A 24,979-nucleotide genomic window follows, 5' to 3' on the forward strand; every position below is an offset into this window, starting at 1 on the left:
CAGATTACAAAGTGGGGGTTACTTTTATGGGTAATCAGCACTGATAGCACAGCAGATTTCCTTCATTTTATACGCTCTAGAGGTGGTCGTGGAGATCGGACTGGTCGGTATGGTGCTGTTGAGCAGACCCTGGATGAGAGGTTAGAAGGCCGGAACCAGAGAGACCATGACTACAGAGATATGGATTATAGATCCTATATGAGAGATTTCAACAGCCAGGAGCCTACCAATGACTATGATGATTCTTCTGAGGAGCACAGTGTGGAGGTAAGTTGTGGTGCAGAGCTGTTGGAGACGCCTGTCCTCTTTGTGACTACCTCTTGGGAGGTAGAATGCAGTGGCCTGCATGGCTCTCTGAAGAGCTGCGTCTCCAGAGGAAACTATCAGATGGGAGGATTTCACAGCTGATTTTTATAAGCAGCTGGCAGTAGGAGTGGGATCTAGCACCCAACAGTTGTGCTTCTGGGTGTAGTTTTGCAGAACTGCTGTTGTGGGGAGACTGTAACAAGTTAAGTACAGTGGTACCTCATGTTACATATGCTTCAGGTTACACACGCTTCAGATTACAGACTCTGCTAACCCAGAAATAGTGCTTCAGGTTAAGAACTTTGCTTCAGGATGAGAACAGAAATTGTGCTCTGGCGGCGTGGTGGCAGCAGGAGGCCCCATTAGCTAAAGTGGTGCTTCAGGTTAAGAACAGTTTCAGGTTAAGTACGGACCTCCGGAACGAATTAAGTACTTAACCTGAGGTACCACTGTAGCTGCCACAACGAAATATGTGGTCATGTGGGACAATATGCTACTGGTTGTGTGAAGGAATCATGGAGGGAAGTGCTGGAACAGGTAATGGAACTGGACTTGTGAAACAGTCCCAGTTGCTAGAAAAATGCTGTATGCTTTGGAAGATTGCTTTTCCTATGGCACCACCAAAGGCAGAGGAGGGAAAGTGGTGATGGTGCTGTGACTGCCGGACATTTAGTAGGGAATTGTTAAGCCTTGTCCTGCAAAGCTGGGCACTACTCTGTTAAGCCCCATCCATTCTGAGCTTTTCTCTTCTTTTCTGTACAACAATCCTAACCCAGGATTCCTATGAGGCCTCCTCTGGATCAGAGACACAACGTAGAAAGCGGGACAGCCCCAGTGAGCAGTTGGGATTTCCTGCAGATGGTGACTACCGGGACCAGGACTACCGCACTGAGCAAGAGGAAGAAGAACAGAAGGCTAGCAGCATCATTATGCTGAGGATGCTGCCCCAGTCTGCCACTGAGAATGATGTACGTTAGGCAGTTGGGCTGGGAGGCACTGCTTCCTTGCAGTAACTTGTTGCTGTTGCTTCCTTGTTTCTCTAACTCCTACCTCTTCAATGCTCCCTGATGTTGGCATTGATCACTCCTTTTATGCTTTTCTGCAGATCCGAGCCCAGTTGCAGGCACATGGATTCCAGCCCCGAGAGGTGCGGCTGATGCGGAATAAAGCTTCAGGTGAGCTCCCGTTCATAGTTCTATCTTTTCCCTTCTCTTGGTATTGCCATAGTGTTTCACCTACCATGTGACACACTCCAAATTAGAGTGCAGTCTTCCAGATATGTATCTATGTGGAGCTGGTTTGCCCTGTGGCATTAGTTTTGGTCTGTGCTATGTACATTCCCCTAGTGTTTAGAACCAACCAGGCTTTTAGATGTCACCAATGGATCATTAATAGCTCCTTGTGTGCTATTGTAGTTCTGTAAACTTGGAACTCTGTAGTTCCTCTGCTGTGTGATTGGCAGAACATTGAGGCCTATTCTTGGTTCCTGTTCTTTTCCAAGGTTTGTTGCATACTATATAATTGTGAGCATCCTCAGATCTAGCAATTCAGCATTTATTTCCATAGGAAGATCTTCTTTGGGTTTTTTCTGCCTTTCTTGCTTGGCCTCTTTCTCTGTGGTAGGAGACAAAAACCATCAAATGGATGAAGGATGAAGACAATCCTTTTGGATATGTATGGTGTCTTCTATTTGGCCTCATTTGATCAGATATGAGGTTTGCAGTGATTCTTCTTGGATCTTTGCAGCCTAAGTTGAGCTCTTTTTAATAGTGGCACTGAGGAAACAGATATGAAGGCAGGCTATACAACTTTTAACCTATCAAGTTGAATGCAGCCCTTTAACCATATATGGCTTACCAGGGACATATTAAATCTGTTTGAATTTTTTCTTATTATCATGGGCAGGCATGGAGGGAGGATTTTCAACTCACCAATCAAGTATTGTGGTCAGTTTCAGTGGATCCTAAGTTATGCAGGCCTCCATTAAGGAAAGTAGTTACCAACCAATTGGGGTGGCATTGGAAAGTAAAAGGAAAGCATGAGATCCCTTAAGTCTGTTCCAAGAGAAATGGTCAGACTTTGTCCAGTCTGCATCTTAGGACTGTTTTTTGAGTAAAGTTATAACCAAGCAGGTAAGTTTGCTCCTTCTTTCCAGGGTTACTCCCTGCATATCACACACACTTGCAGCCTATGAGTCATGGTTGTGTACCTTTTTCTTTTTAAAAGCAAGGTGTGTATGTAACTATAGTCCTCTGTATCTGCCCTCTGTTATACCAGGCCTGAAAAGGGCTGGTTGGTACTACAAGATGGAGGGTACAGAAAGGCACCCTGCTTCCATGGGCAGCCAAAGGCTGAGAGAAGCAAAGACACATTGCAACACATTACATAAATGGGAAAACCCATTTTTACAAGAGCAGAGTCTGCAAACCTTGAGAATAAAATTCCCTGGAGAGTTGTAACCTCTTGAGAGCTGTCCACAGCAGCTTGCTCTTGTGTATATTGGTTCAATTCTTTTAAAAAATCATCTGTCATATTAGAATAGGAAACCTGTTCATAGACTTCCAACATTGTGCTTAGTTACGGTATTGCTAAGGGGGAAAGTGGGGAAGAGGTTAATCACTGCCATATTAGTTGGTTGGATTCAGCACATCTTTTCTGGGTTTGTATGAACCTTCTTCCAATATAGGCACATGTTGTTACTGGTGTTTATGTAGCTCATTCTTCTTCACAACAGCTCTAAGAGATCTATATTATTTCTGTTGTCTAAATGGGGAAATGAGGCTAAATGTCTGGCCCAAAGTCATTCAGTGAGTCTTGAGGCAGAACTGGGATTTGAACCCAAATCTTCTAAGTTCAAGTCCAACAGATCACAGCTGTGTGTATCTTGAAGATGCCATTGCTGCTGGGTCCCTTGTGCTAGTGCCCTCTGTGGTGGGTGTTTTTTTGGTGCTCCTTCCAAAATAAGCAGGCACTTCACCTTTCCGAATGATAGCACAAGTGCCCTAGTGTGGTATTAAGAAGGAACCTCCTGCACAGATGCTTTGCCACAACTGTGGCGTACACTTAAGGAAAAAGTGATAGATGGATGGCTAATGGAAAAAGATAGCATTAGTGGAAGCAGTAGGAATAGATCTGCTTGGAGCCATCACTCTCTGTTAAACTTTTCGCCATTTGGAGGTATTATGAGTTGGCTGATAAAGGCACAGGACTGAAAGTTGTGACTTCACAGATCTGTTCCCAGCTTGGGGTGAGGGACGGGGAGAAATACTTGGAGGTTTGAGTAGAGGTGAGTGGCAATTGTACATCAGAAACATTCCTTGCTTAGGATGATCAGAAGAGCAAGCAACTCCCTTTTTGTGGTCAGCATCTGAGTCTGCACCATCCCACTTTACACCTAGGGTGCCCTTTCTGTGCCTTTCCACTCTTCCCTGTTTCTCCCCCGCATCCTGCCCTTGCCCCAATTGGTACAGCGACAGGGATGCGTGATGTTGGCTGGATCTGTTGACTAACACACTGCGTCTGTATCTGAATGCTGTCCTCCAGGTCAGAGCCGGGGCTTCGCCTTCGTCGAGTTTAATCACTTGCAGGACGCTACACGATGGATGGAAGCCAATCAGGTTGCTTTGCTGCACTTGAAACCCACAAGTACTGCTACTGTTAATGACCAATCCAAACACCTGGTTCATATGAAAAGCCCCAGCCGCTTTCCCCATAGGAAATTATGGAAGGGAATGGGGAAGAGGAGTTAGGTCTGAATCAGATATCTCTAGTCTCAGGAATCAAACAGAGAATTTGACTTTTTGGGACCACCCAAGTCCCAAGAAGTGGGGTTCTGGTGTCTTAGAATAGGGACACAAAAAGTCAGGACTTCTGAGTGGTATTAACAACCCAGGGAGTGGGTTAGCCTCTGGATTTAATTTCCACATTGGGGAGAAGGTGGTCTAGCAAGTTGAGCAGGGGAACTAAGGATCTAGGCTATGATCCACGGTAGTGGGGGCTGGAGGAGTTCCTGGTAGTAAGGAAAGGGTTTGGGGAGTTAGGACTCCTGTGTGCTCTTTCTGCTCTGGATGATCCTGAGTGTGATACAGGCTCCAGTCTCAATGGGTATCTGTCAGAGATGATGCTGATGCTGCGTGTGCGTTCTCTCCCAGTGCAGTCAGGGTTCAAGATAGGAAGCTTTCCTGGGAGGCCTTATCTCCTTCCTCACAGCAGTCCCTGTCTTGACAGCCCATCTGTGCGAGACCCCTTGTTTCTATCCAGCACTGTAGGATCACAGTAAAGGTGTGAAGGGCCACAAACCAAGCTTTTAGACCCCAAACTGTCTGTTTTGACCAGAGTTTCAAACTATGGTCCTGTTTCCAAGCAGCCATAAGGTTGGTGAAAATGCACCCCTAGCCCAATATGTTTGGGTTTTCCAGTGTTTATGCAGTCATGGCAATTGCCTCTGCCATCGACTCCTCCTCCTCCTCTTCCTTCTGTTCTCTTGTGTTGGCAGTGTAGCCGGGCCGTGTGTGCGCATCCCCAGTGGGAGCTGACACAGGTAGCCTTGGCATGGCTGAGATGATGCACTTTGCTCCAGATGCAGGAGGGGATAGTGCAAAACCTGGCCTAACAGGAAGATGTGGGCAAGGGGTTATTTCCAGCACAGTTTCTACAAGCGTGTGAAAGTAGTAATATGTTACTTTGTAAGATTGCAGCAGGTCAGAGGTAGTATTTGTCAGAAGAAGATTCTAGCCTATGGGACCTTGAGTTAAAAGCTCCTAGCAAATGCTTTTAGAAATTGGTGTGGCTTAGCTCTCTAGTTCTTATAAATTTGATGCCCTCACAAGGTGTTGAGAATCACCAGTTGAGGATAACCGTACTTTTCAGAGGCCACTTTAGAAAGATAGGATGAGTTGGAAGCAGTTTAGTTGTGTGCATGAGCGAAGTAGGGTAGGAAGATGAGTACTGAACCTCTGGGGATGTGTATGTAGCTTAAAACCTTATTTTTGGTCTCCCAAAGTTTTTACCTCTTGGACAGAGTTGCAACCAGAACATTGGGTGTTCCTCCAAGCATGCCCATAAATGGGAGCTGACATAAGCACAGCAGAGGTCTGTGCTGAATGAGGGAGTGATCCCTAGTTAGGGGAAGGTGCCCACTGTGGGGGCACAATGGCTTTGGGTTGGGAGGAGAGGCTGGAAATGCATGCTGCTAGCTTTCAGGACGGAAGCTCAAGACAGATCATTCTAGTGGCATAGAGGTTATTGTATGGCGGTGTCTCGGAGCATGGCTGCATTTTCTCTGTCTGTTTCTCCTCTCCATCTTTCTTTCTGTCTCTCTCTGACACACTCTCCCTCCATCACAGTAGCCGGACGTCCCGGTGCCTTGGGTAGAGACAGGTGCCTCTGTCGGCCAGGTTAGGTGTGTGCTAGCCAAGTAGCCAAGTTCCAAACCTCTCTCGGCCTGTGCTGCCTTCCCTCCCTCACCCTCATCCATTCAGCTGAAGGGTTTGAACCTCTCCTTCTTTCTGCTGTGGCAGTGATGGGCACCTGCTCACCACTTCTGCGTTTGAGTCTCATTGCAGCATTTCTCTCCCTGCAGCACTCCCTCACAATCCTTGGCCAGAAGGTCTCCATGCACTACAGTGATCCCAAGCCCAAGATCAATGAGGACTGGCTATGCAGTAAGGTAACTGCTTTGTGGTCAGTTTGAGGATGTCAGAGGAGACAGATGGGGTGTGAGGGTGTTGTGTGAGCAAGGTGAAGGGTGGAGAGAAGGCTGGAGGAATTTTTGGGGGTGGGGGATGGGGATGGGATTCTACTGTGCAGCAGTAATGGTTAGCTTCTTCCAGATACGGCTGCTTCAAAGGAACAGTGCAATATGGAAATCCAAACTCAGCATCCAGGAGACCCAGTTTCCTTTATCAGAGTCAATTGGAAATGAAAATCAACATGGCACTAAGTAGGGTATCTGTGCAGGGAATGAGGTCCATGTGCTCAGTGGGACTTTCTGTCCTCCTCCTGCCTGCCCCCTGCTCTGGGGGTTATCTCAACCATCCAGAGCAGATTTAGGGGCCATGGGGGTAGGAAATGTGGGGAAAGTCCTGTTGAGTGGACCTCATTCTGTATGTTCAAGTTAATTCAATCCTGCCCTAAGTATTTTTGTTTATTTTGAATAGTTTTGCTTTCAAGTAGAGGTTTTAAAATGCTTTTTACAATGATTGCTGGGACTGGAAAGAAAACAAGGCACAATGAACAAAGAACAGCTTACTGGGGGCAGAGATCAAGGCACAGCAGACATGAGAAAGGACCTAGTTTCTGAGATTATGCCAAGCATTTATCAGGGTTTTTTGTTTTTGATTTTTTTCTTCACAAATCTGAGGGCCAGAAAAGCAGAGAAGGCATGCAGCAACCAAACCAGCTTTATGGCAAGTGTTAGATGTTTTGCAGGAGGTAGCAAGACTTTGTAGGGTCAGCCTTTTCCCATCTCTGGAAGTTAAATAAAGACAGGATGTGTCTGTTCTCTCAACAGTGTGGAGTGCAGAATTTCAAGCGCAGAGAGAAGTGCTTCAAGTGTGGCGTTCCCAGATCTGGTAAAGTTTAATGGGGTGGTTGTTGTTTTTTTTACAATGATTTCTATTTTCAAATTACAAAGATATAAGTACCAATCACATGGAAGATACATTTGACATGGGTACATGCTCTCCAAAAAAGAGCAAAACCTCTCACTACATAAAAACCAATTAACTAAAGAAGTAAATAACCTCTGGATTAGGGTTGCCGTTTTTCAAACAGTGAAAATTGCCAACTACACTGCCAACATGTGTTGCCATACATGTATATTTTCCTGGACATTTTAGCGATTTCTGCCTAGACGCTGCTTCCGACTGCAGTATTCCAGATTTGTCTGGGAACTTCTGGACGTATGGCAGCCCTGCTCTGGTCTGATAATCACAGTAGTTCCAAGTGCTACAGTTACTGTGCCATTTCACATCAGCGGGAATATAGTCCAAGTTACAACAAACATACAGCACTTTTCAAAGTGTTAGTTCAAGTGAAGAAGGCCATGTCCACATGTAGTGAGGAGATAAAGTTTAACATTCTGATGATATGTAGCTCAGTAGCATAGTGTAGTCTGTAGCATAGTGACCTCCCTGTTGATATTATTATTTCTTCTTCTTTTTCTTTATGACCATCCCTCAACAGAAGCTGAGCAGAAGCTGCCACCTGGTAGTCGCTTGGACCAGCTGGTGGCTCTGTCAGGAAGAGAACTCAGCCAAGGCCTTCTGCCCCTCCCACAGCCATACCAAGTGTCAGCAGCCCTGTCCACTCAGCCTGTGGCACAAATGTCTGAACCTTGCGCGGAGAATGCTAATGACAGTGAGTATGGAATTGGAGAGTGATATAAGAGCTTCAGTTACGTGGCTGCAATCGGACCTAAACCTGTTCAGTTTTATGGCTTGTTCCCAGTGAAAGTGACAAACTTTAGTATCATGATGTTGCTGAGATCACCCTGTTAGGCATCCCTGACCACCTCAGCGAGCTCCAATTCCTGTGTTACTTACAGGGCAACAGATCATGGCAGTGATGGCAGGTCTCTGATTTACCCTAGAATGGAATTTGATTGGTTTAAAGAGTCTGAGAGCCTGTGAGATTCATAGCCATGAGGGTGCTGCTGCGGGGAGATAAAGCCTGGTACATTTGATTGTAATGTTACAAGTTTTGGAATGTTGTGCTAAATATATTGACCACCAAAAAAAATCCAAGTTCCACTATCAGAGCACAGTGGTACCTCGGGTTACAGATGCTTCAGGTTACAGACTCTGCTATCCCAGAAATAGTACCTCGGGTTAAGAACTTTGCTTCAGGATGAGAACAGAAATCATGTCGCGGCGGCAACAGGAGGCCCCATTAGCTAAAGTGGTATCTCAGGTTAAGAACAGTTTCAGGTTAAGAATGGACCTCCAGAACGAGTTAAGTTCTTAACCTGAGGTACCACTGTAGAATCATAGAATTGGAAGGTACCCTGAGGATCATCTAGTCCAACCACATGCAATGCAGGAATATGCAATTGTCCCATACGGGGATCAAACCTGCAACCTTGGCAATATCAGCACCACACTGTAACCAACTGAGCTATCCAGCGAGTAGATTATGTGTTAAGAGTCAGTTGTGGCAGGATCTGTAATTAATTATTTTTGTCATAGATTTCAAAACTGCAGAGAGAACGGCTGTAACGCTATAAATGAGGAAAATGTAGACTGAGAGCTGTGCTGAGTGATGACTCCTTCTTACCTCTATGGAAGAAGACAGGCATGCATTAAAAAGAGGCTCACAGCACTGTGAAATCTGCTTTGAGCTCTGTCTCTAACACTATATGAGTGGCTAGAGCATAACGGTGAATCTGGCAGTGATATAGGTTGTAGCTATTGCCTGGCTGCTTCATTGCTGCTGCGTCCTCCCCAGGAATGATGCACCCGACAGTTAGTTAGATCTGAGAGGGCATTGTTTTCTGCAGCAACACTAGGAGGTAGTGGCCTCAATAGCAATGGGAAGGTGAGTGTGCAGGAAAATAAGATGTCATACAGCAAAGTGTTTTCTTTCATTGCTTCCTTAGTGTATGAAATGGAAATAGCTGAAATTCCTTCTGCATCAGGTTACTGGTGGTAGGGCACTTCGTACCCCAGCAGGAAGCAGAGAAGAGAGATGGTGGCAGTGGTGGAGCAGCCAGTCAGTGACTGCAGCATATATGCTTTATCCTTCACAAACACACCTATAGAATCCTAGAACTGTAGAGTTGGAAGTGTCTGGAGGCAGTTGGAGGATGGATGGCAGCTCATGAGTTGAATCCTGACAAGGCAGAAGTACTGTTCTTGGGGGATGGGGAGCAGGTGGGTGGGTGGGACTCCCTGGTCCTGAATGGGGTAACCTTGCCCCTGAAGGACCAGGTGCACAGCCTGGGAGTCATTTTGGACTCACAGCTGTCCATGGAGGTGCAGGTCAATTCTGTGTCCAGGGCAGCTGTCTACCAGCTCCATCTGGTACGCCGGCTGAGACCCTCCCTGCCTCTGCCTTGTCTCGCCAAAGTGGTACATGCTCTGGTTATCTCTCGCTTACTGCAGTAGGGCTACCTTTGAAAATGACTTGGAAACTACAACTAATTCAGAATGCGGCAGCTAGACTGGTGATTGGGAACAGCTGCTGGGACCATATAGCACCAGTCCTAAAGGATCTCCACTGGCCCCCAGTACATTTCCAAGCACAATTCAAAGTGTTGGTGCTGACCTTTAAAGCCCTGAACAGTGTTGGCCCTGTAGACCTGAAGGAGCGTCTCCACCCCCATCCCTCAGCTGGGACACTGAGGTCCTCCTCTGAGGGTCTTCTGGTGGTTCCCTCACTGCAAGAAGCAAAGTTACAGGGAACCAGCCATAGGGCCTTCTCAGTAGTGGCGCCCACCCTGTGGAATGCCCTCCCGTCAGATGTCAAGGAGATAACTACACAACTTTTAGAAGACATCTGAAGGCAGACCTGCTCAGGGAAGTTTTTAATGTTTTTATATGTGCTGCCCATATGGCAGGGGAATAATAATGATGATAATGATGTTGATGATGATGATAATTGGAAGGGATCTCAAGGGTCTTTAGTCCAATGCCCTGCAATGCAGAAATCACAGTTTAAAGAATCCCTGGCAGACGGCCATCCAACCTCCGTCTGAAAGTGTGCTCAGTGTTCTGTGCACTTTTTCTTAATGTGCAGCTATTCTCTCAGGAGCAGAAAGAGCTGATACATTTTTGTTTCGTTTTTTCTGCAGCAATGAGGGCCAGAAGCTTGATCTTTCCTTCCAAAAAATTGAAGGCAAAATTCTAGGGAACTTGTACAAGCTTTGTTAATCCATAATCCATTCTCAGCTGTGAAATTTCTTAAATCCTGTTGAAGGAGAGCTCTGAGGTGGTTGAAAGAGGCCAGGGTTCTGATTACCATACCATGTGTTACTCTTCACAGCAATCATCTTGCGAAACCTGAATCCTCATAGCACAATGGACTCCATTTTAAGTGCCTTGGCACCATATGCTGTTCTCTCCTCCTCAAACGTCCGTGTTATCAAAGATAAGCAGACACAACTCAACCGTGGTTTTGCGTTCATTCAGCTCTCTACCATTGTGGTGAGTGCCACAAACAGCATGTTGTAGTTCCAGTCCTGTCTTAGAAAAAGGCAGTGGGAATGGGGGGCTGTAGAGGAAAGGGATTTGTTGTTGTTTAGTTGTTTAGTCGTTTAGTTGTGTCCGACTCTTCGTGACCCCCTGGACCAGAGCACGCCAGGCACTCCTGTCTTCCACTGCCTCCCGCAGTTTGGTCAGACTCATGTTTGTAGCTTCGAGAACACTGTCCAACCATCTCGTCCTCTGTCGTCCCCTTCTCCTTGTGCCCTCAATCTTTCCCAACATCAGGGTCTTTCCCAGGGAGTCTTCTCTTCTCATGAGTTAGCCAAAGTATTGGAGCCTCAGCTTCACGATCTGTCCTTCCAATGAGCACTCAGGGCTGATTTCCTGAAGAATGGATAGGTTTGATCTTCTTGCAGTCCATGGCACTCTCAAGAGTCTCCTCCAGCACCATAATTCAAAAGCATCAATTCTTCGGCGATCAGCCTTCTTTATGGTCCAGCTGAAGAGCTTCGGTAGTTTAATTTCTCTCCCTATGCTCTCTCCCAGGAGGCAGCTCAGCTGCTGCAGATCCTTCAGGCCCTGCATCCACCACTGAACATTGATGGCAAGACGATTAATGTGGAATTTGCCAAAGGTTCCAAGCGGTGAGTATAGGAGTGTCCAGAACTGGGCCTGCTGCAGTTTCTGCTGCAGACATCCCTAATGACTCCTGTGTCTCTCTGCAGGGACATGAGTTCATCAGATGGAAACCGCATCAGTGCTGCTTCTGTAGCCAGCACTGCCATTGCAGCTGCTCAGTGGGCCATCTCGCAGGTAACGTAGTGAACAAGGAACAATGGGACAAGGAGAGTGATAATGGCTCCCGAGAACTGCTCTCGGTAGCAGGAATGTCTTTGGCTTATCCTCATTAGCTATTGGCCCATATTGACTTAGTATAGGAGTGGGGAAATGTTAGTCATAGACCAACCTGCTGGGAGCTGCATGCTTCACACACATAAGTGCGCGCACACACGGAGGATACAGACATGTGCACCCAGCTGACTGCCATTCCGATCAGTCATCTGACGTGGGGCTGATTTGCATCCCCATTGTGGTGCTCCACTGGATAGAGAAGGTTTATATCTTTCCGCCTAAACCAGCACCACAATGGGAGTTAAAATGACTACATCTCTACTTGACTCTGAACACATTTTTTCTCTCCTAGCAGTTCTGCTGCCCCCAGAAAGTATAGTTAGAGGAGTATGTTGTATCTAATATATGCAGAAATATTTTTTGGAATATGCTATACATTAAGCATAGAAAAGCCCTCTAAAAGGAATTGTTCTAGGTGGGGAAAGAATCTTTGCATTGACATTTCAGTGAAACCTTTTCCTGATAGGCCAAAGTACATACCCTTGCATCTCCTTTTATAACAAATTCTTTGACCAGTTTCCTGTTTGATTTTTCCAATAGGCATCACAGGGTGGTGAGGCAACCTGGGCAGCTCAAGATGAGCAGACGGTTGATTATGGATATTACCAGCAGGATGAAGCCTATGGGTCTCAGGGTTTGGAAGCCACAATGTACACACAAGCATATTTGAAAGGGTCCCAGCTGCAGAGTGGCACATCTGGGACATCAGCTGTGGGGAAGGCTGACAAGATCCACAGTGAAAGTTCAGTGGCAGGTAAGAGGCCTGGTCTCCTCTTTCCACCTTACCTGAAGACTTTTTCTGCCTCCTGACTCACTGTGCTCTCTCTGCCTTCTTGTCTCCTCTTCTCTCACGAAGTAGTGGAGGCATCACTGGAGCCTGGTGTGCCAGGCATAGACCCTGTGCCTGTCCTACCCACTTTCCCCCGTACCAGCCAGACCTCAGCTGTGCCAGTCACATACCAGCCAACTGGCAGCACTGAAGGATCAAGTTCTGCCCAGGGAAATGCTGCTGCTGCTGCTGCTCCGGTACAGTTGGAACGGAACTTTGTGTGTGTGTGTGTGTGTGTGTGTGTGTGTGTGAGAGAGAGAGAGAGAGAGAGAGAGAGAGAGTTGCAATGATCTGTACCTCCCAACCTGCCTTTTTGTGTTCTCTCTCACAGTCTCAGTCATATACTATCGTCTCACCAGCTGTACTGAAGCCTGACATGCCTAGTACTGCTCAGCCCCCCAACGCAGGCATCTCCACCAGCACTTCCAGTTTGCCCGTTACCAGCCCTGTAGGGCAAGAGCCTTACACTCAGTACCGTGAGTGCTGGATTCTGTAGGGAACAGAGGGTGGGAAGGGAGGATGTGGCCAGTGTGAGGGGTCTGGGAGTGACTGGGGATTGATGTGACTAGCTGGGGTCTGGGAGCCTTTTATTCCTAGTTCAGGAGGAAGGGAACAGGGCCAAGATCAGGTGCTCTTCTGGTTTTTTTGTTTTGTTTTTCTTTTTTAATTTTTTTAAATCTTTATTTATACAACAACAAAAACACACACAAAAAACATAAATACAAAATTACACACAAATTACAAAAGTAACCATAGACACATAATTTTCTTGGCAAACAATAAAACATCTATTGGTCTTAACACTAAAGACCCAACTTCCTGTCTATTCCATATTTCAAATTCATATTACTTATTGCCAATACACATTTTCATAATTAAACTTATTCTCAATAAATCTAATTTCTTCTATCTACCTAGCAACTATTACTGAAGTTCCTCGAATGCTGCAACAGAATTTAAACTACTATATTTATTTTTCAGATATTCTTTAAAAACCTCCCATTTAGAAACAAATTCCTGTTTTGATTTATTCTTTATCTTTTCTGATAAACCATCTAATTCATTACTCTTCCATTTTGCTGCGATCAAAACTCTTGCTGCCGCCGTCGCATATAAAAAGATACCCTTCCTCTTTTGTGGAATATCCAAATCTGTTATTCCCAGGAAGTAGGCCTCTGGTTTTTTATTGAAAGAGATCTTTAGCATTTTTTGCAATTCTGCATGTATACTCTCCCAGAATACCTGTATTTTCCTACATATCCACCACATATGGTAGAATGTTCCTGAGTCTCTGCATCTCCAACCATTACTTGACACATTTTTATACATTTTTGAAAGTTTCCATGGTGTTAGATACCATCGATGTTGCATTTTTTGAAAGTTCTCTCTAATCGTGTAACAGTTTGTGAATTTCCAATTGATCTCCATAAATTTTCCCATTGGGCCATGGTTATTGAATGGCCAAAATCCTGGGACCACCTCACCATTGCCACTGTTACCTCCTCCTCCTTGACTGTCTAGTCATGGAGGAGTCGGTAAGTTTTGGAAAGAGTTTTTCTTTTAGAATTTACAAGATCAGATTCGAATCGAGAAATTTCTACTGAGAACCCCTTTTGTTTGTCAGATTTAAATTTTTCAAATAACTGATGGTATTGGAACCAGTCTGAAATGTGTTCTCTTATTTCCTCATTTTTTTAAAATTTTATTTGGTTATCTTCATTTTTTAGAAGTATTTTATATGTTGGCCAGCTTTCCTGAGTATTTTTCCGTTTTACTGCTCTTCTGGTTTGATGTGCTGTTATTTAGTTCATTTCCTGTTTTTCTGTGCCCAATTCCAGCTGTCCCAGATGTATCCACCTATCAATATGATGAAAGTTCTGGCTACTATTATGACCCCCTGACTGGCCTTTACTATGACCCTAATTCCCAGGTGAGTTGAACCTCTCTTTGGGCCCACTTTGCTCCTTTCTGGGCATGGCCAAGAGCTGAGAAGTGATAGCTGAAAGGTAGATGCTGAAATACCTGCTTCTCCACCATGAGGTGACTGTGCTCCCAACTTGATATGGTACACTGTCTTGGCACAAGATGCAGCACAGACTCATGTGTGATTGTCTCTTTCCAGTACTACTACAATGCCCAGACGCAGCAGTACCTGTATTGGGAAGGTGAGAGACGTACTTACGTCCCAGCCTCAGACCAAGCCTCTGACAGCCACAAGGATGGCAGTGGACCAGGGGGTGGCAGTGGCAAGGAGGGTAAAGAGAAGAAGGAGAAACATAAAACAAAAACAGCTCAGCAGGTGAGAACCACGATTTCCCCATATCCCCTTTCTGTACCTGCTGCTCCTTATCTTAAACTTTTGCCTGCCCCCTACTTGCCCATAACTTGAAAAGCCCTTTGGTCTGCTTCCAGGGCTCTAGGTCTTGGGTCATGTAGTTACAGTGATGCCTCAGCCTCTCAGTAAGCTTAGCCTCCTTTCTCTGGAGTGGCCAAAGGGGGAATGCCTGCATAGGGAAGGCCTTATTTGGGTATTCTGGTGAAGATGTTGAAAAACAGTTGGATGGCATAGGGTTGTATTGCTGGAGAACAACTGGAAGTAGTTGCTGGAGGAGCATTCCTTCTTGTAGGGACTGGAAGAGAAAGAGAATAGCTAATTTTGGAACCTCCAGGGCCATTTTAAGTGAAAAAAATAGCTGTTTTTCAGCCCTGCTGCACAGTTCCAGTCAGTTGTTGTTTTTGAGAAACACCTATTTTCAGCCTGGACTAAGAACTCCTTTGTTCCTCCTCCCCCACCCCCTCTCCTGGATTATTCCCCACTTTTGTGTTATCCTCTGCAGATTGCAAAAGATATGGAGCGCTGGGCCCGTAGCCTCAACAAGCAGAAGGAGAACTTCAAGAACAGCTTCCAGCCAGTTTCCTCTATACGAGAGGATGAGAGGCGGGAATCGGCCACAGCTGATGCTGGCTATGCTATCCTCGAGAAAAAGGTAACATCTTGGGTCTCCTCATCCATTACCAGGAGCAGATTAGTACTAAATTACCTACTGCAGCTAATTCCTGAAGCCTAAACAAAACTGAATGACCTGAGGGTGTGAGGGCAGGTTGTTCAGCCTTGTGGCATCATCTGTTTCAGTGTGTCTGCAGTGCAGTTGTGGCCTAGATGCTGCTAAGACAGAGTCCTACATCTCCCACCTTCTCTTGCTCTCCTCAGATCTCTTGTCTGTGAGACCGAACAGTGTCAAGTGCTAGTCTTTTCTCTCCTGCTAATGTGAGAAGTTCTTGTCAAGAGTATTGTTTCAGCAGTGAGCACATCCGTGAAGCCGTGATTTTCAAAGGGCAAGATGGGTCTCTTTCAAGAAAGCAAGCTTCTGTCTTGCCTATGCTAATTAGAGTGTTGGCCTAAATTGAGGCCAAGTGGCCCTGTAAGGAGAACCACCTGTGTTTGATCTCTTCCCAGGGCTGTGGGTCATCCAGGGGCTGGCTGGATGAGTGAGCAGAAAGAAAGCATGCTGTTCATTTGGGGAAAGAATGTGAGAACTTCTGTCAGAGTTAACGCTTCTTTTTTTCCTTTTCCTTTTCTGGGTATCCTCAGGGGGCTTTGGCTGAGAGGCAGCACAGTGGCATGGACCTGTCCAAGCTGGCTGGTGATGATAGACTGGTAAGCCTCTCCCTTTCCACTTAATCCCCAGTTCAAGTCTTCTGGGTCTTATAGAATAATGGGTGCTGGTGCAGGGACTCTCTGCTCTTATCTCCTTTTAATGGTGAGGGAATAGATGAGGTGCACAATATGAACATGGGGAAGTCTTCCACATAAAGCCCTCTGAAGTGGGGGCTTCCTCCAAGGCAGTCGAGCTGTACGGTGCACCGACTCTCCGCTGTGAGCCCATGGTGGTCTGGGTAGAGTAGGCTGATTCAGGGGTGAGGGAAAGGAGACAAAGGTAAGTGGCCTGTGGGGTCCTTCTGAATCTGATTCCAGCCGAGATATATTCCGTCTTGTGACCTTGCTTAACTTGGCAGAGTCCCCCACGAGGATTAGTGGCTGCTTACAGCGGGGAGAGTGACAGTGAGGAGGAGCAGGAGAAGGCTGCTGACCGGGAAGAAAAACTGACAGATTGGCACAAGCTGGCTTGCTTGCTTTGTCGGAGGCAGTTTCCCAGCAAGGAGGCACTTATTCGTCACCAGCAGCTCTCAGGATTACACAAGGTATGTAGCTGACAAAAGAAAGAATTGGAGATCGTTGATTTCAACCAAACTATGGGGAACTCTGTTAAGTTCTATAACAAGGGTGTCTCTGGATCTTAGATTAAGACTTATACAACAAAAAATAAGCTTTAGAACTTACTGTACTCCAGTTCGCTTGTTTATGAAAGGACTATCTAAGGCATTAGCTGCTGGAGATGGAACAGAGATAATGCTGCCCTAAACATACGTTTGTACAATGTCCTATATTGAACATATTTTGGCAGAAGGTGAAACTCAAAAAATTAGAATATCGTGGAAAAGTTCATTCATTTCAGTAATTCAACTTAAAAGGTGAAACTAATATATGAGATAGACTGATGACATGCAAAGCGAGATATGTCAAGCCTTTATTTGTTATAATTGTGATGATCATGGCGTACAGTTGATGAAAACCCCAAATTAACAATCACAGAAAATTTGAATATTGTGAAAAGGTGCAGTAGCTATTCAATCCATAACACCTTCAATGGGTTCCTGAGCCTTTAAATGGTCTCTCAGTCTGGTTCAGTAGGAAGCACACTCATGGGGAAGGCTGCTGACCTGACAGTTGTGCAGAAAGCCGTCATTGAGACCCTCCATAAGGAGGGAAAGCCTCAAAAGGTAATTGCAAAAGAAGTTGGATGTTCCCAAAGTGCTGTTATCGAAGCACATTAATGGAAAGTTATGCAGAAGGGAAAAGTGTGGAAGAAAAAGGTGCACAAGCAGCAGGGATGACCGCAGCCTGGAGAGGATGGTCAGGAAAACACCATTCAAACGTGTTGGGGACTTTCACAAGGAGTGGACTGAGGCTGGAGTTAGTGCATCAAGGGCCACCACACACAGACAGATCCTGGAGATGGGCTTCAAATGTTGTATTCCTCTTGTCAAGCCGCTCCTGAACAGGAAACAACGTCAGAAGCGTCTTACCTGGGCTAAAGAAAAAAAGAACTGGACTGTTGCTCAGCATTCCCAAGTCCTCTTTTCTGATGAGAGCAACTTTTGCATCTCATTTGGAAACCAAGGACCCAGAGTCTGGAGGAAGAATGGGGAGGCACACAATGCCAGAAGCTTGAAGTCCAGTGTGAAGTTTCCAGAGTGTTGGTCCACTGTGCTTCATGAAGTCCAGGGTCAACGCAGCCATCTACCAGGAGATTTTGGAGCACTTCATGCTTCCTTCCACAGACGAGCTTTATGGGAATGCTGACTTCATTTTCCAGCAGGACTTGGCACCTGCCCACACTGCCAAAAGTACCAAAACCCATGGAATTACTGTGCTTGATTGGCCAGCAAACTCGCCTGACCTGAACCCCATAGAGAATCTATGGGGCATTGCCAAGAGAAAGATGAGAGACATGAGACCGAGCAATGCAGAAGAGCTGAAGGCTGCTATTGAAGCATCCTGGTCTTCCATAACACCTCAGCAGTGCCACAGACTGATAGCATCCATGCCACGCCGCATTGAGGCAGTAATTGATGCAAAAGGGCCCCAAACCAAGTACTGAGTACATATGCATACTTCTACTTCCCAGAGGTCCAATATTGCTCTATTTGCAATCCTTGTTTTGCTGATTTCATTTAATATTCTAATTTTCTAAGATTGTTAATTTGGGGATTTCATCAGCTGTACGCCATAAACATCACAATTATAACAAATAAAGGCTTGACATATCTCGCTTTGCATGTCATGAGTTTATCTCATATATTAGTTTCACCTTTTAAGTTGAATTACTGAAATAAATGAACTTTTCCACGATATTCTAATTTTTCGAGTTTCACCTGTAAAAGGTAAAGGTACCCCTGCCCGTACGGGCCAGTCTTGACAGACTCTAGGGTTGTGCGCTCATCTCACTCTATAGGCCAGGAGCCAGCGCTGTCCGCAGACACTTCCGGGTCACGTGGCCAGCGTGACAAGCTGCATCTGGCAAGCCAGCGCAGCACACGGAACACCGTTTACCTTCCCGCTGGTAAGCGGTCCCTATTTATCTACTTGCACCCGAAGGTGCTTTCGAACTGCTAGGTTGGCAGGCGCTTGGACCAAACGACGGGAGCGCACCCCGCTGCGGGGATTCGAACCGCCGACCTTTCGATCGGCAAGTCCTAGGCGCTGAGGCTTTAACCCACAGCGCCACCCGCGTCACCTGTATAGACGGTCAACATGCTATACAGAGCAATCTTAAATCCTTTTCAATTATATACCCAATACATGGAATCTAACAAAGGGACAATATGAATCATAAAACCCACTGACAAATACCCCTTCCTCTTGGTTCATGTGGGAACCAATGACACTGCAAGCAATAGCCTCCAGAAGATCAAAAGAGACTACGAGGCTCTGGGCAGGAAATTGAAGCAATTAAATGCACAAATTGTCATCTCATCTGTCCTCCCAGTTGAACGACATGGCCCAGGGAGAGAGGGAAAAATAGTGGAAGTGAACAGCTGGCTTCGCAAATGGTGTAAACAGGAACGGTTTGGATTCTTAGATCACGGACTGCAGTTTCTTGAAGATGGACTTCTGGCAAGCGATGGGCTGCACCTCACAGTGGTTGGGAGGAATGTTTTTGCCAAAAATCTCAGAAACCTCATCAGGAGGGCTTTAAACTGACTAATGTGGGGGAGGGAGACAGTGCTCCTGAAGGTAGGAGTCTATCAATTGATGAAGATGATCATCCAAATGTCATAGACCAAATGGAGCAAACAGCACGCAGACCTAGTGGTGGGAGGAAAAAATCCTTAAATAAGAGACACGGGGGAATGATTAATGGACTTCAATGTCTGTACACTAATGCGCAAAGCATGGGAAATAAACAAGATGAGCTTGAGCTCTTGGTACAGCAAACTAAATATGACATAATAGGCATCACTGAAACCTGGTGGGATAAGTCCCACGATTGGAATGTAATAATGGAGGGATACAATCTATTTCAGAGAAACAGACCAGACAAGAAAGGAGGAGGAGTGGCGTTATATGTCAGGGATGTGTATACCTGTGAAGAGATCCAAGATTTAGAACCTCAAAGCCAAAGTGAGAGCATTTGGGTCAAAATTAAGGGAGAGAAGAATAACAGAGACCTCATTGTGGGAGTTTACTATAGATCCCCAAGCCAAACGGAGGACATAGATGATGCCTTCCTGGAACAGATGGCCAAGCATGCAAAAGGAAGGGAGATAGTAGTAATGGGGGACTTCAATTACCCGGATATTTGTTGGATGTCAAACTCAGCCAAGAGCATAAGGTCAAACAGATTCCTCACTGGCCTTGCAGACAACTTCATTGTCCAGAAAGTGGGAGAAGCAACAAGAGGAACAGCCATTTTAGATCTGGTCCTAACCAATGTTGATGACCTGGTTAGTGGGGTAGAAGTGGAAGGATCATTAGGCGCAAGTGATCATGCTCTTCTGAAGTTTACTGTACAGCGGAAAGGAGCAGCCAAGCATACTAGGACTCAATTTCTTGACTTTAAGAAAGCCGACTTCATAAAACTTAGGGAAGTGCTATGTGAGATCCCATGGACAGTAATACTAAAAGGAAAGGGAGTTCATGATGGCTGGGAGTTTGTTAAGAGGGAGATAGTAAAAGCACAACTTCAGGCAATACCAATGAGACGGAAACATGGAAGGTGCCTAAAGAAGCCAGGGTGGCTATCTAAAGAACTTTTAACTTTTAACTGAGTTAAGATTAAAAAAGGATGTGTACAAAAAATGGAAAAGGGGGGAAACCACGAAAGAGGAATTCATACAAATAGCCAGCACATGTAGACACAAAGTCAGAAAAGCTAAAGCACAGAATGAACTCAGGCTTGCTAGAGAGGTTAAAAGCAACAAAAAAGGCTTTTATGGGTATGTTCGTAGCAAAAGGAAGAACAAAGAAACAGTGGGGTCACTCAGAGGAGAAGATGGTGAAATGCAAACAGGGGACACAGAAAGGGCTGAACTCCTCAATGCCTTCTTTGCCTCAGTCTTCTCCGATAAAGAAAACAATGCCCGACCTGAAGAATTTGGAGCAAATGATTCAGCAGAGGAAACACAGCCCAGAATAACTAAGGACATAGTACAAGAATACTTGGCTAGTTTAGATGTATTCAAGTCTCCAGGGCCAGATGAACTGCATCCAAGAGTATTAAAAGAACTGGCAGATGTGATCTCAGAACCACTGGCAGTCATCTTTGAGAATTCCTGGAGAACAGGCAAAGTCCCGGCAGACTGGAGGAGGGCAAATGTTGTCCCTATTTTCAAACAGGGGAAAAGAGAGGACCCAAATAATTATCGCCCAGTCAGTCTGACATCAATACCAGGGAAGATTCTGGAGCAGATCATTAAGCAAACAGTCTGTGAGCACCTAGAAAGGAATGCTGTGATCACCAATAGTCAGCATGGATTTCTGAAAAATAAGTCATGTCAGACTAACCTGATCTCGTTTTTTGACAGAATTACAAGCCTGGTAGATGAAGGGAACGCAGTGGATGTAGCCTACCTTGATTTCAGCAAGGCATTTGACAAGGTGCCCCATGATATTCTTGTAAAGAAGCTGGTAAAATGCGGTCTTGACTATGCTACCACTCAGTGGATTTGTAACTGGCTGACTGACCGAACCCAAAGGGTGCTCATCAATGGTTCCTCTTCATCCTGGAGAAGAGTGACTAGTGGGGTGCCACAGGGTTCTGTCTTGGGCCCGGTCTTATTCAACATCTTTATCAACGATGGACTCAAGGGCATCCTGATCAAATTTGCAGATGACACCAAACTGGGAGGGGTGGCTAACACCCCAGAGGACAGGATCACACTTCAAAACGACCTTGACAGATTAGAGAACTGGGCCAAAACAAACAAGATGAACTTTAACAGGGAGAAATGTAAAGTATTGCACTTGGGCAAAAAAAAATGAGAGGCACAAATACAAGATGGGTGACACCTGGCTTGAGAGCAGTACATGTGAAAAGGATCTAGGAGTCTTGGTTGACCACAAACTTGACATGAGCCAACAGTGTGACGCGGCAGCTAAAAAAGCCAATGCAATTCTGGGCTGCATCAATAGGAGTATAGCATCTAGATCAAGGGAAGTAATAGTGCCACTGTATTCTGCTCTGGTCAGACCTCACCTGGAGTACTGTCTCCAGTTCTGGGCACCACAGTTCAAGAAGGACACTGACAAACTGGAACGTGTCCAGAGGAGGGCAACCAAAATGGTCAAAGGCCTGGAAACGATGCCTTATGAGGAACGGCTAAGGGAGCTGGGCATGTTTAGCCTGGAGAAGAGGAGGTTAAGGGGTGATATGATAGCCATGTTCAAATATATAAAAGGATGTCACATAGAGGAGGGAGAAAGGTTGTTTTCTGCTGCTCCAGAGAAGCGGACACGGAGCAATGGATCCAAACTACAAGAAAGAAGATTCCACCTAAACATTAGGAAGAACTTCCTGACAGTAAGAGCTGTTCGACAGTGGAATTTGCTGCCAAGGAGTGTGGTGGAGTCTCCTTCTTTGGAGGTCTTTAAGCAGAGATTTGACAACCATATGTCAGGAGTGCTCTGATAGTGTTTCCTGCTTGGCAGGGGGTTGGACTCGATGGCCCTTGTGGTCTCTTCCAACTCTATGATTCTATGAATGGACTCTCCACACCCCCCAAAAGTCTGGCATTGATGAACTGGAAAAATGAAAATGCAGGCTCCATTTAATGATTGGATTGAAGAAATGGACAAACTCGCAACACATGAACAAGTGGTGTACAAATGTAAACTTGCCATGGACAAATTCAATGTTATTTGGAATTCATTTTTATTAGGGATTCGGCTACATTAGTAGAGAAACTATGCATTGAATGCACTTTAAATATGCAACACCAGATGGTGCCAGAGAGCCAGAATTGTTTAAAAACTGGATTTCTCATTGGATTTTTTTTCTTTTGTCAAAATGGTCTAATTTCTGCCTTATTTATAGCACTTTTTTCCTGTGTTTAGATCCACCGTAAAGGTCTTAGTTAACTACAAGAACAATTTCCCCCCTTTTTTGTAATGTATGCAATAAATTTTTTCTGTTTTGTTTTCTACATGGATACTATTTCTTGTTTCTTCTTTTTTGTGTCTTACTCGTGCACTTGTAATTTTTATTTTTCAATAAAAAATATAAAATAAAAAGTTATGTAGCTGACAGAGGCACCAGCTTGCAAAGGTGATTGGGGTAGGGGACCAATGTTGAGAACATGTCAGGAGAAGCCGGAGGTGGAGCCAAACACAGCGGCCGCACGGCTCAATGGCTCCGCCACCGGTAGAGGCTGCTCAGCCCTCCTTCTCCTCTCCTGTAGGAGGAGGAGAAGGAGCTAGCTGCTGGAGGCATTCTGCTCTTGGCTCCATTCTTTGGCTCAATGCTTTTGGGGTATGGGGGGCAGTCCCTACCCCAAAAATATGGTTGGCTCCAAAAGGGCTCGGCCCCTAGGAGCCAGCACTCCAGTAGCTGAAGTGTCTTGGTTGCTTTTGATACCATCAACTCTAGCATCCTCCTGGGACTGCTTGGCAGATCTGAGGTGCTGTCTCAGTTTGAGGTGCTGTCTACAAATTATGTTGTTGCCTACATAGTTTTTGGTACAGGTAGCCCTGTTCAGGGAAGTTTTTAATATGTAACGCTGTACTGTTTTTAACACTTGATTAAGAGCCGCCCAGAGTGGCTGGGGAAACTCAGCCAGATGGGCAGGGTATAAAAAAGTTGTTGTTGTTGTTGTTGTTATCATCATCATCATCATCATCATCTTGAAATTTAGCATGTGCTGCTTTAGCTATTTTCTTTTGGAAGTGATATTTGGTGGTTGTTTTTTGGTGATGTAAGGAGTCTTTCGGCCTGGGGGCCACATTCTGTGCAACCTTCTGAGGGCCATATGCCAGTGATGAGCAGGGCCAGAGGCAAAACTGAGTGGAGCACTGGATGTCAATTTGACCTTTTTATAGTAGTCTAGTTTTAGACATCCCATCCTCCATCCAGGGAAGCAAGAGGCATTGTCCCAGCCAAAAACACTCCAGGGCAAAGGGAAGTTGCTGAGGGGTGAGGCAGAGGAGGAAATTTCTTTGAACATAGTCCCAAGGGCCTGTAGGGCCATGTTTGGCCTCCAGAGTTGAGGTTCCCAACCCCTGCCTTAGAACTGAAACACAAAGGTAGATTATTAATATGCTTATATAGAAATAAAACATAGTGGGAATCTTCAGGTGCCCACCTTAACCTTGTCTCTATTTTTATATTCTCCCCTGTGCAGCAAAATCTGGAGATTCATCGGAGGGCACACTTGTCAGAACAGGAGCTTGAGGCACTTGAGAAAAACGACATCGAGGTAGGTATGGGAGTAGAGAGTGGCCCCAGGAGGGTGAGGGTTACCTGGCCAGTGCCTTATTGCTGTCTCTTCATGACCACCAGCAGATGAAATATCGAGATCGTGCAGCTGAACGAAGGGAAAAGTATGGTGTTCCTGAGCCACCAGAACCCAAGAAAAGGAAGTATTCAGCTGTGACACCAGCCACTGTGTAAGTCCCACCATGCCCTAAGTGTACTCAGGGTGAGATAAGAGATCCCTTCTAGAGCAGTCTGCTTTGGTAATGGTGAGAGGCATTTCTATCCCATAGTGACACATCCTTAGTGTCCTCTGTGCAACATGCTATTTCCTTTTTGCTCAGTTGGCAAAGTTAGAGGGCAGGGCATCTGAATATGTTCCTCTCTTCTCCCACCTTCGTTTACAACAGGGATTTTGAACAACCAACGCGGGATGGACTTGGCAGTGACAACATTGGCAGTCGCATGCTACAAGCCATGGGCTGGAAAGAGGGCAGTGGTTTGGGTCGCAAGAAACAGGGGATCGTTGCCCCTATTGAGGTACCAAAATACCTTGCTCAAGTTACTGTGGATAAAGCAAAGTGTATAGTGCTCGGATTTTTGAGGAGCATTTAGTCTTCCTGTTACTTCCCCATTTTTGCAAAAACAACCTAAAATAAGGGAGGAAGTAGTTGGGCTTTCTTGCTTGGTGTGAGTTTTGCAGGCATAGCTTTCTTGTCCCTGCCATCACCATCGCCCCCACTTCAGAAAAGGTCACCTCAGCACATGGGAAATTAGGACAATTGAGAAAGAGGCCCTTTGGCAGTATGTTGAGGAGAACTTGCACCAGAAGGAAGTACAAAGTGGTGGTATTAGTCTGTTGTAGGCAAGGAGGGACCTCAGTGGGGTGTCCTAACATTCTGGGTGAAATGTGGTTTGGGACAAAAGCTGTTCCTCTAAAAATGTCTGATGCACATTCTTTTTTCTTTTCTACCTAGGCCCAAACACGAGTGCGTGGCTCTGGCTTAGGGGCCCGTGGCAGCTCTTACGGGGCGGTAGCATCAGAATCCTATCGTGAAGCATTGCACAAGACGATGCTGACTCGTTTCAATGAGTCAGAATGAGCTCTTCAAGGAGCACCCACCTGTACAGTATTTTGCTGCTGACTGTCTCCCTTCACCCGTCCCTCACTTTCACAAAATGTTCCTTTTGGTTGACTTTTTTTTTTTTAATTAAATGTTGAAATGGGCAATACGTTTTTGTTTTTTTAACATAGCTGA

General features: G+C 45.6%; 2 protein-coding genes across 6 annotated transcripts in view; one reads left to right on the top strand and one right to left on the bottom strand.

The window, feature by feature from the left end:
* RBM10 (RNA binding motif protein 10) overlaps positions 1–24,951 on the top strand; it is a 70,665-nt gene extending 45,714 nt beyond the window's left edge. For 2 of the 5 annotated variants that reach the window (XM_077921509.1, XM_028711960.2), the window contains exons 3-24: positions 81–267; positions 1,083–1,274; positions 1,412–1,481; positions 3,850–3,923; positions 5,888–5,974; positions 6,818–6,878; positions 7,492–7,665; positions 10,288–10,448; positions 10,995–11,092; positions 11,174–11,261; positions 11,901–12,114; positions 12,217–12,386; positions 12,521–12,665; positions 14,028–14,119; positions 14,312–14,488; positions 15,027–15,176; positions 15,782–15,847; positions 16,207–16,392; positions 23,650–23,724; positions 23,808–23,914; positions 24,131–24,260; positions 24,698–24,951. In XM_077921509.1, coding sequence (XP_077777635.1) covers positions 81–267; positions 1,083–1,274; positions 1,412–1,481; positions 3,850–3,923; positions 5,888–5,974; positions 6,818–6,878; positions 7,492–7,665; positions 10,288–10,448; positions 10,995–11,092; positions 11,174–11,261; positions 11,901–12,114; positions 12,217–12,386; positions 12,521–12,665; positions 14,028–14,119; positions 14,312–14,488; positions 15,027–15,176; positions 15,782–15,847; positions 16,207–16,392; positions 23,650–23,724; positions 23,808–23,914; positions 24,131–24,260; positions 24,698–24,823 — 2,830 coding nt within the window. In that variant the 3' untranslated portion in view covers positions 24,824–24,951. The remainder of the gene's footprint in view (positions 1–80; positions 268–1,082; positions 1,275–1,411; positions 1,482–3,849; positions 3,924–5,887; positions 5,975–6,817; positions 6,879–7,491; positions 7,666–10,287; positions 10,449–10,994; positions 11,093–11,173; positions 11,262–11,900; positions 12,115–12,216; positions 12,387–12,520; positions 12,666–14,027; positions 14,120–14,311; positions 14,489–15,026; positions 15,177–15,781; positions 15,848–16,206; positions 16,393–23,649; positions 23,725–23,807; positions 23,915–24,130; positions 24,261–24,697) is intronic. The other 3 variants (XM_028711961.2, XM_028711962.2, XM_028711965.2) reach the window with 3 other exon arrangements.
* Positions 22,166–24,979, bottom strand: part of LOC114587564 (adiponectin receptor protein 1-like) — a 29,689-nt gene continuing 26,875 nt past the window's right edge. The window contains exon 16 of the transcript XR_013391160.1: positions 22,166–23,538. The gene's annotated coding sequence lies outside the window, so the exon portion shown is untranslated. The remainder of the gene's footprint in view (positions 23,539–24,979) is intronic.

This window comes from Podarcis muralis, chromosome 17 (genome assembly GCF_964188315.1).
Source record: "Podarcis muralis chromosome 17, rPodMur119.hap1.1, whole genome shotgun sequence".
NCBI lineage: Eukaryota > Metazoa > Chordata > Lepidosauria > Squamata > Lacertidae > Podarcis > Podarcis muralis.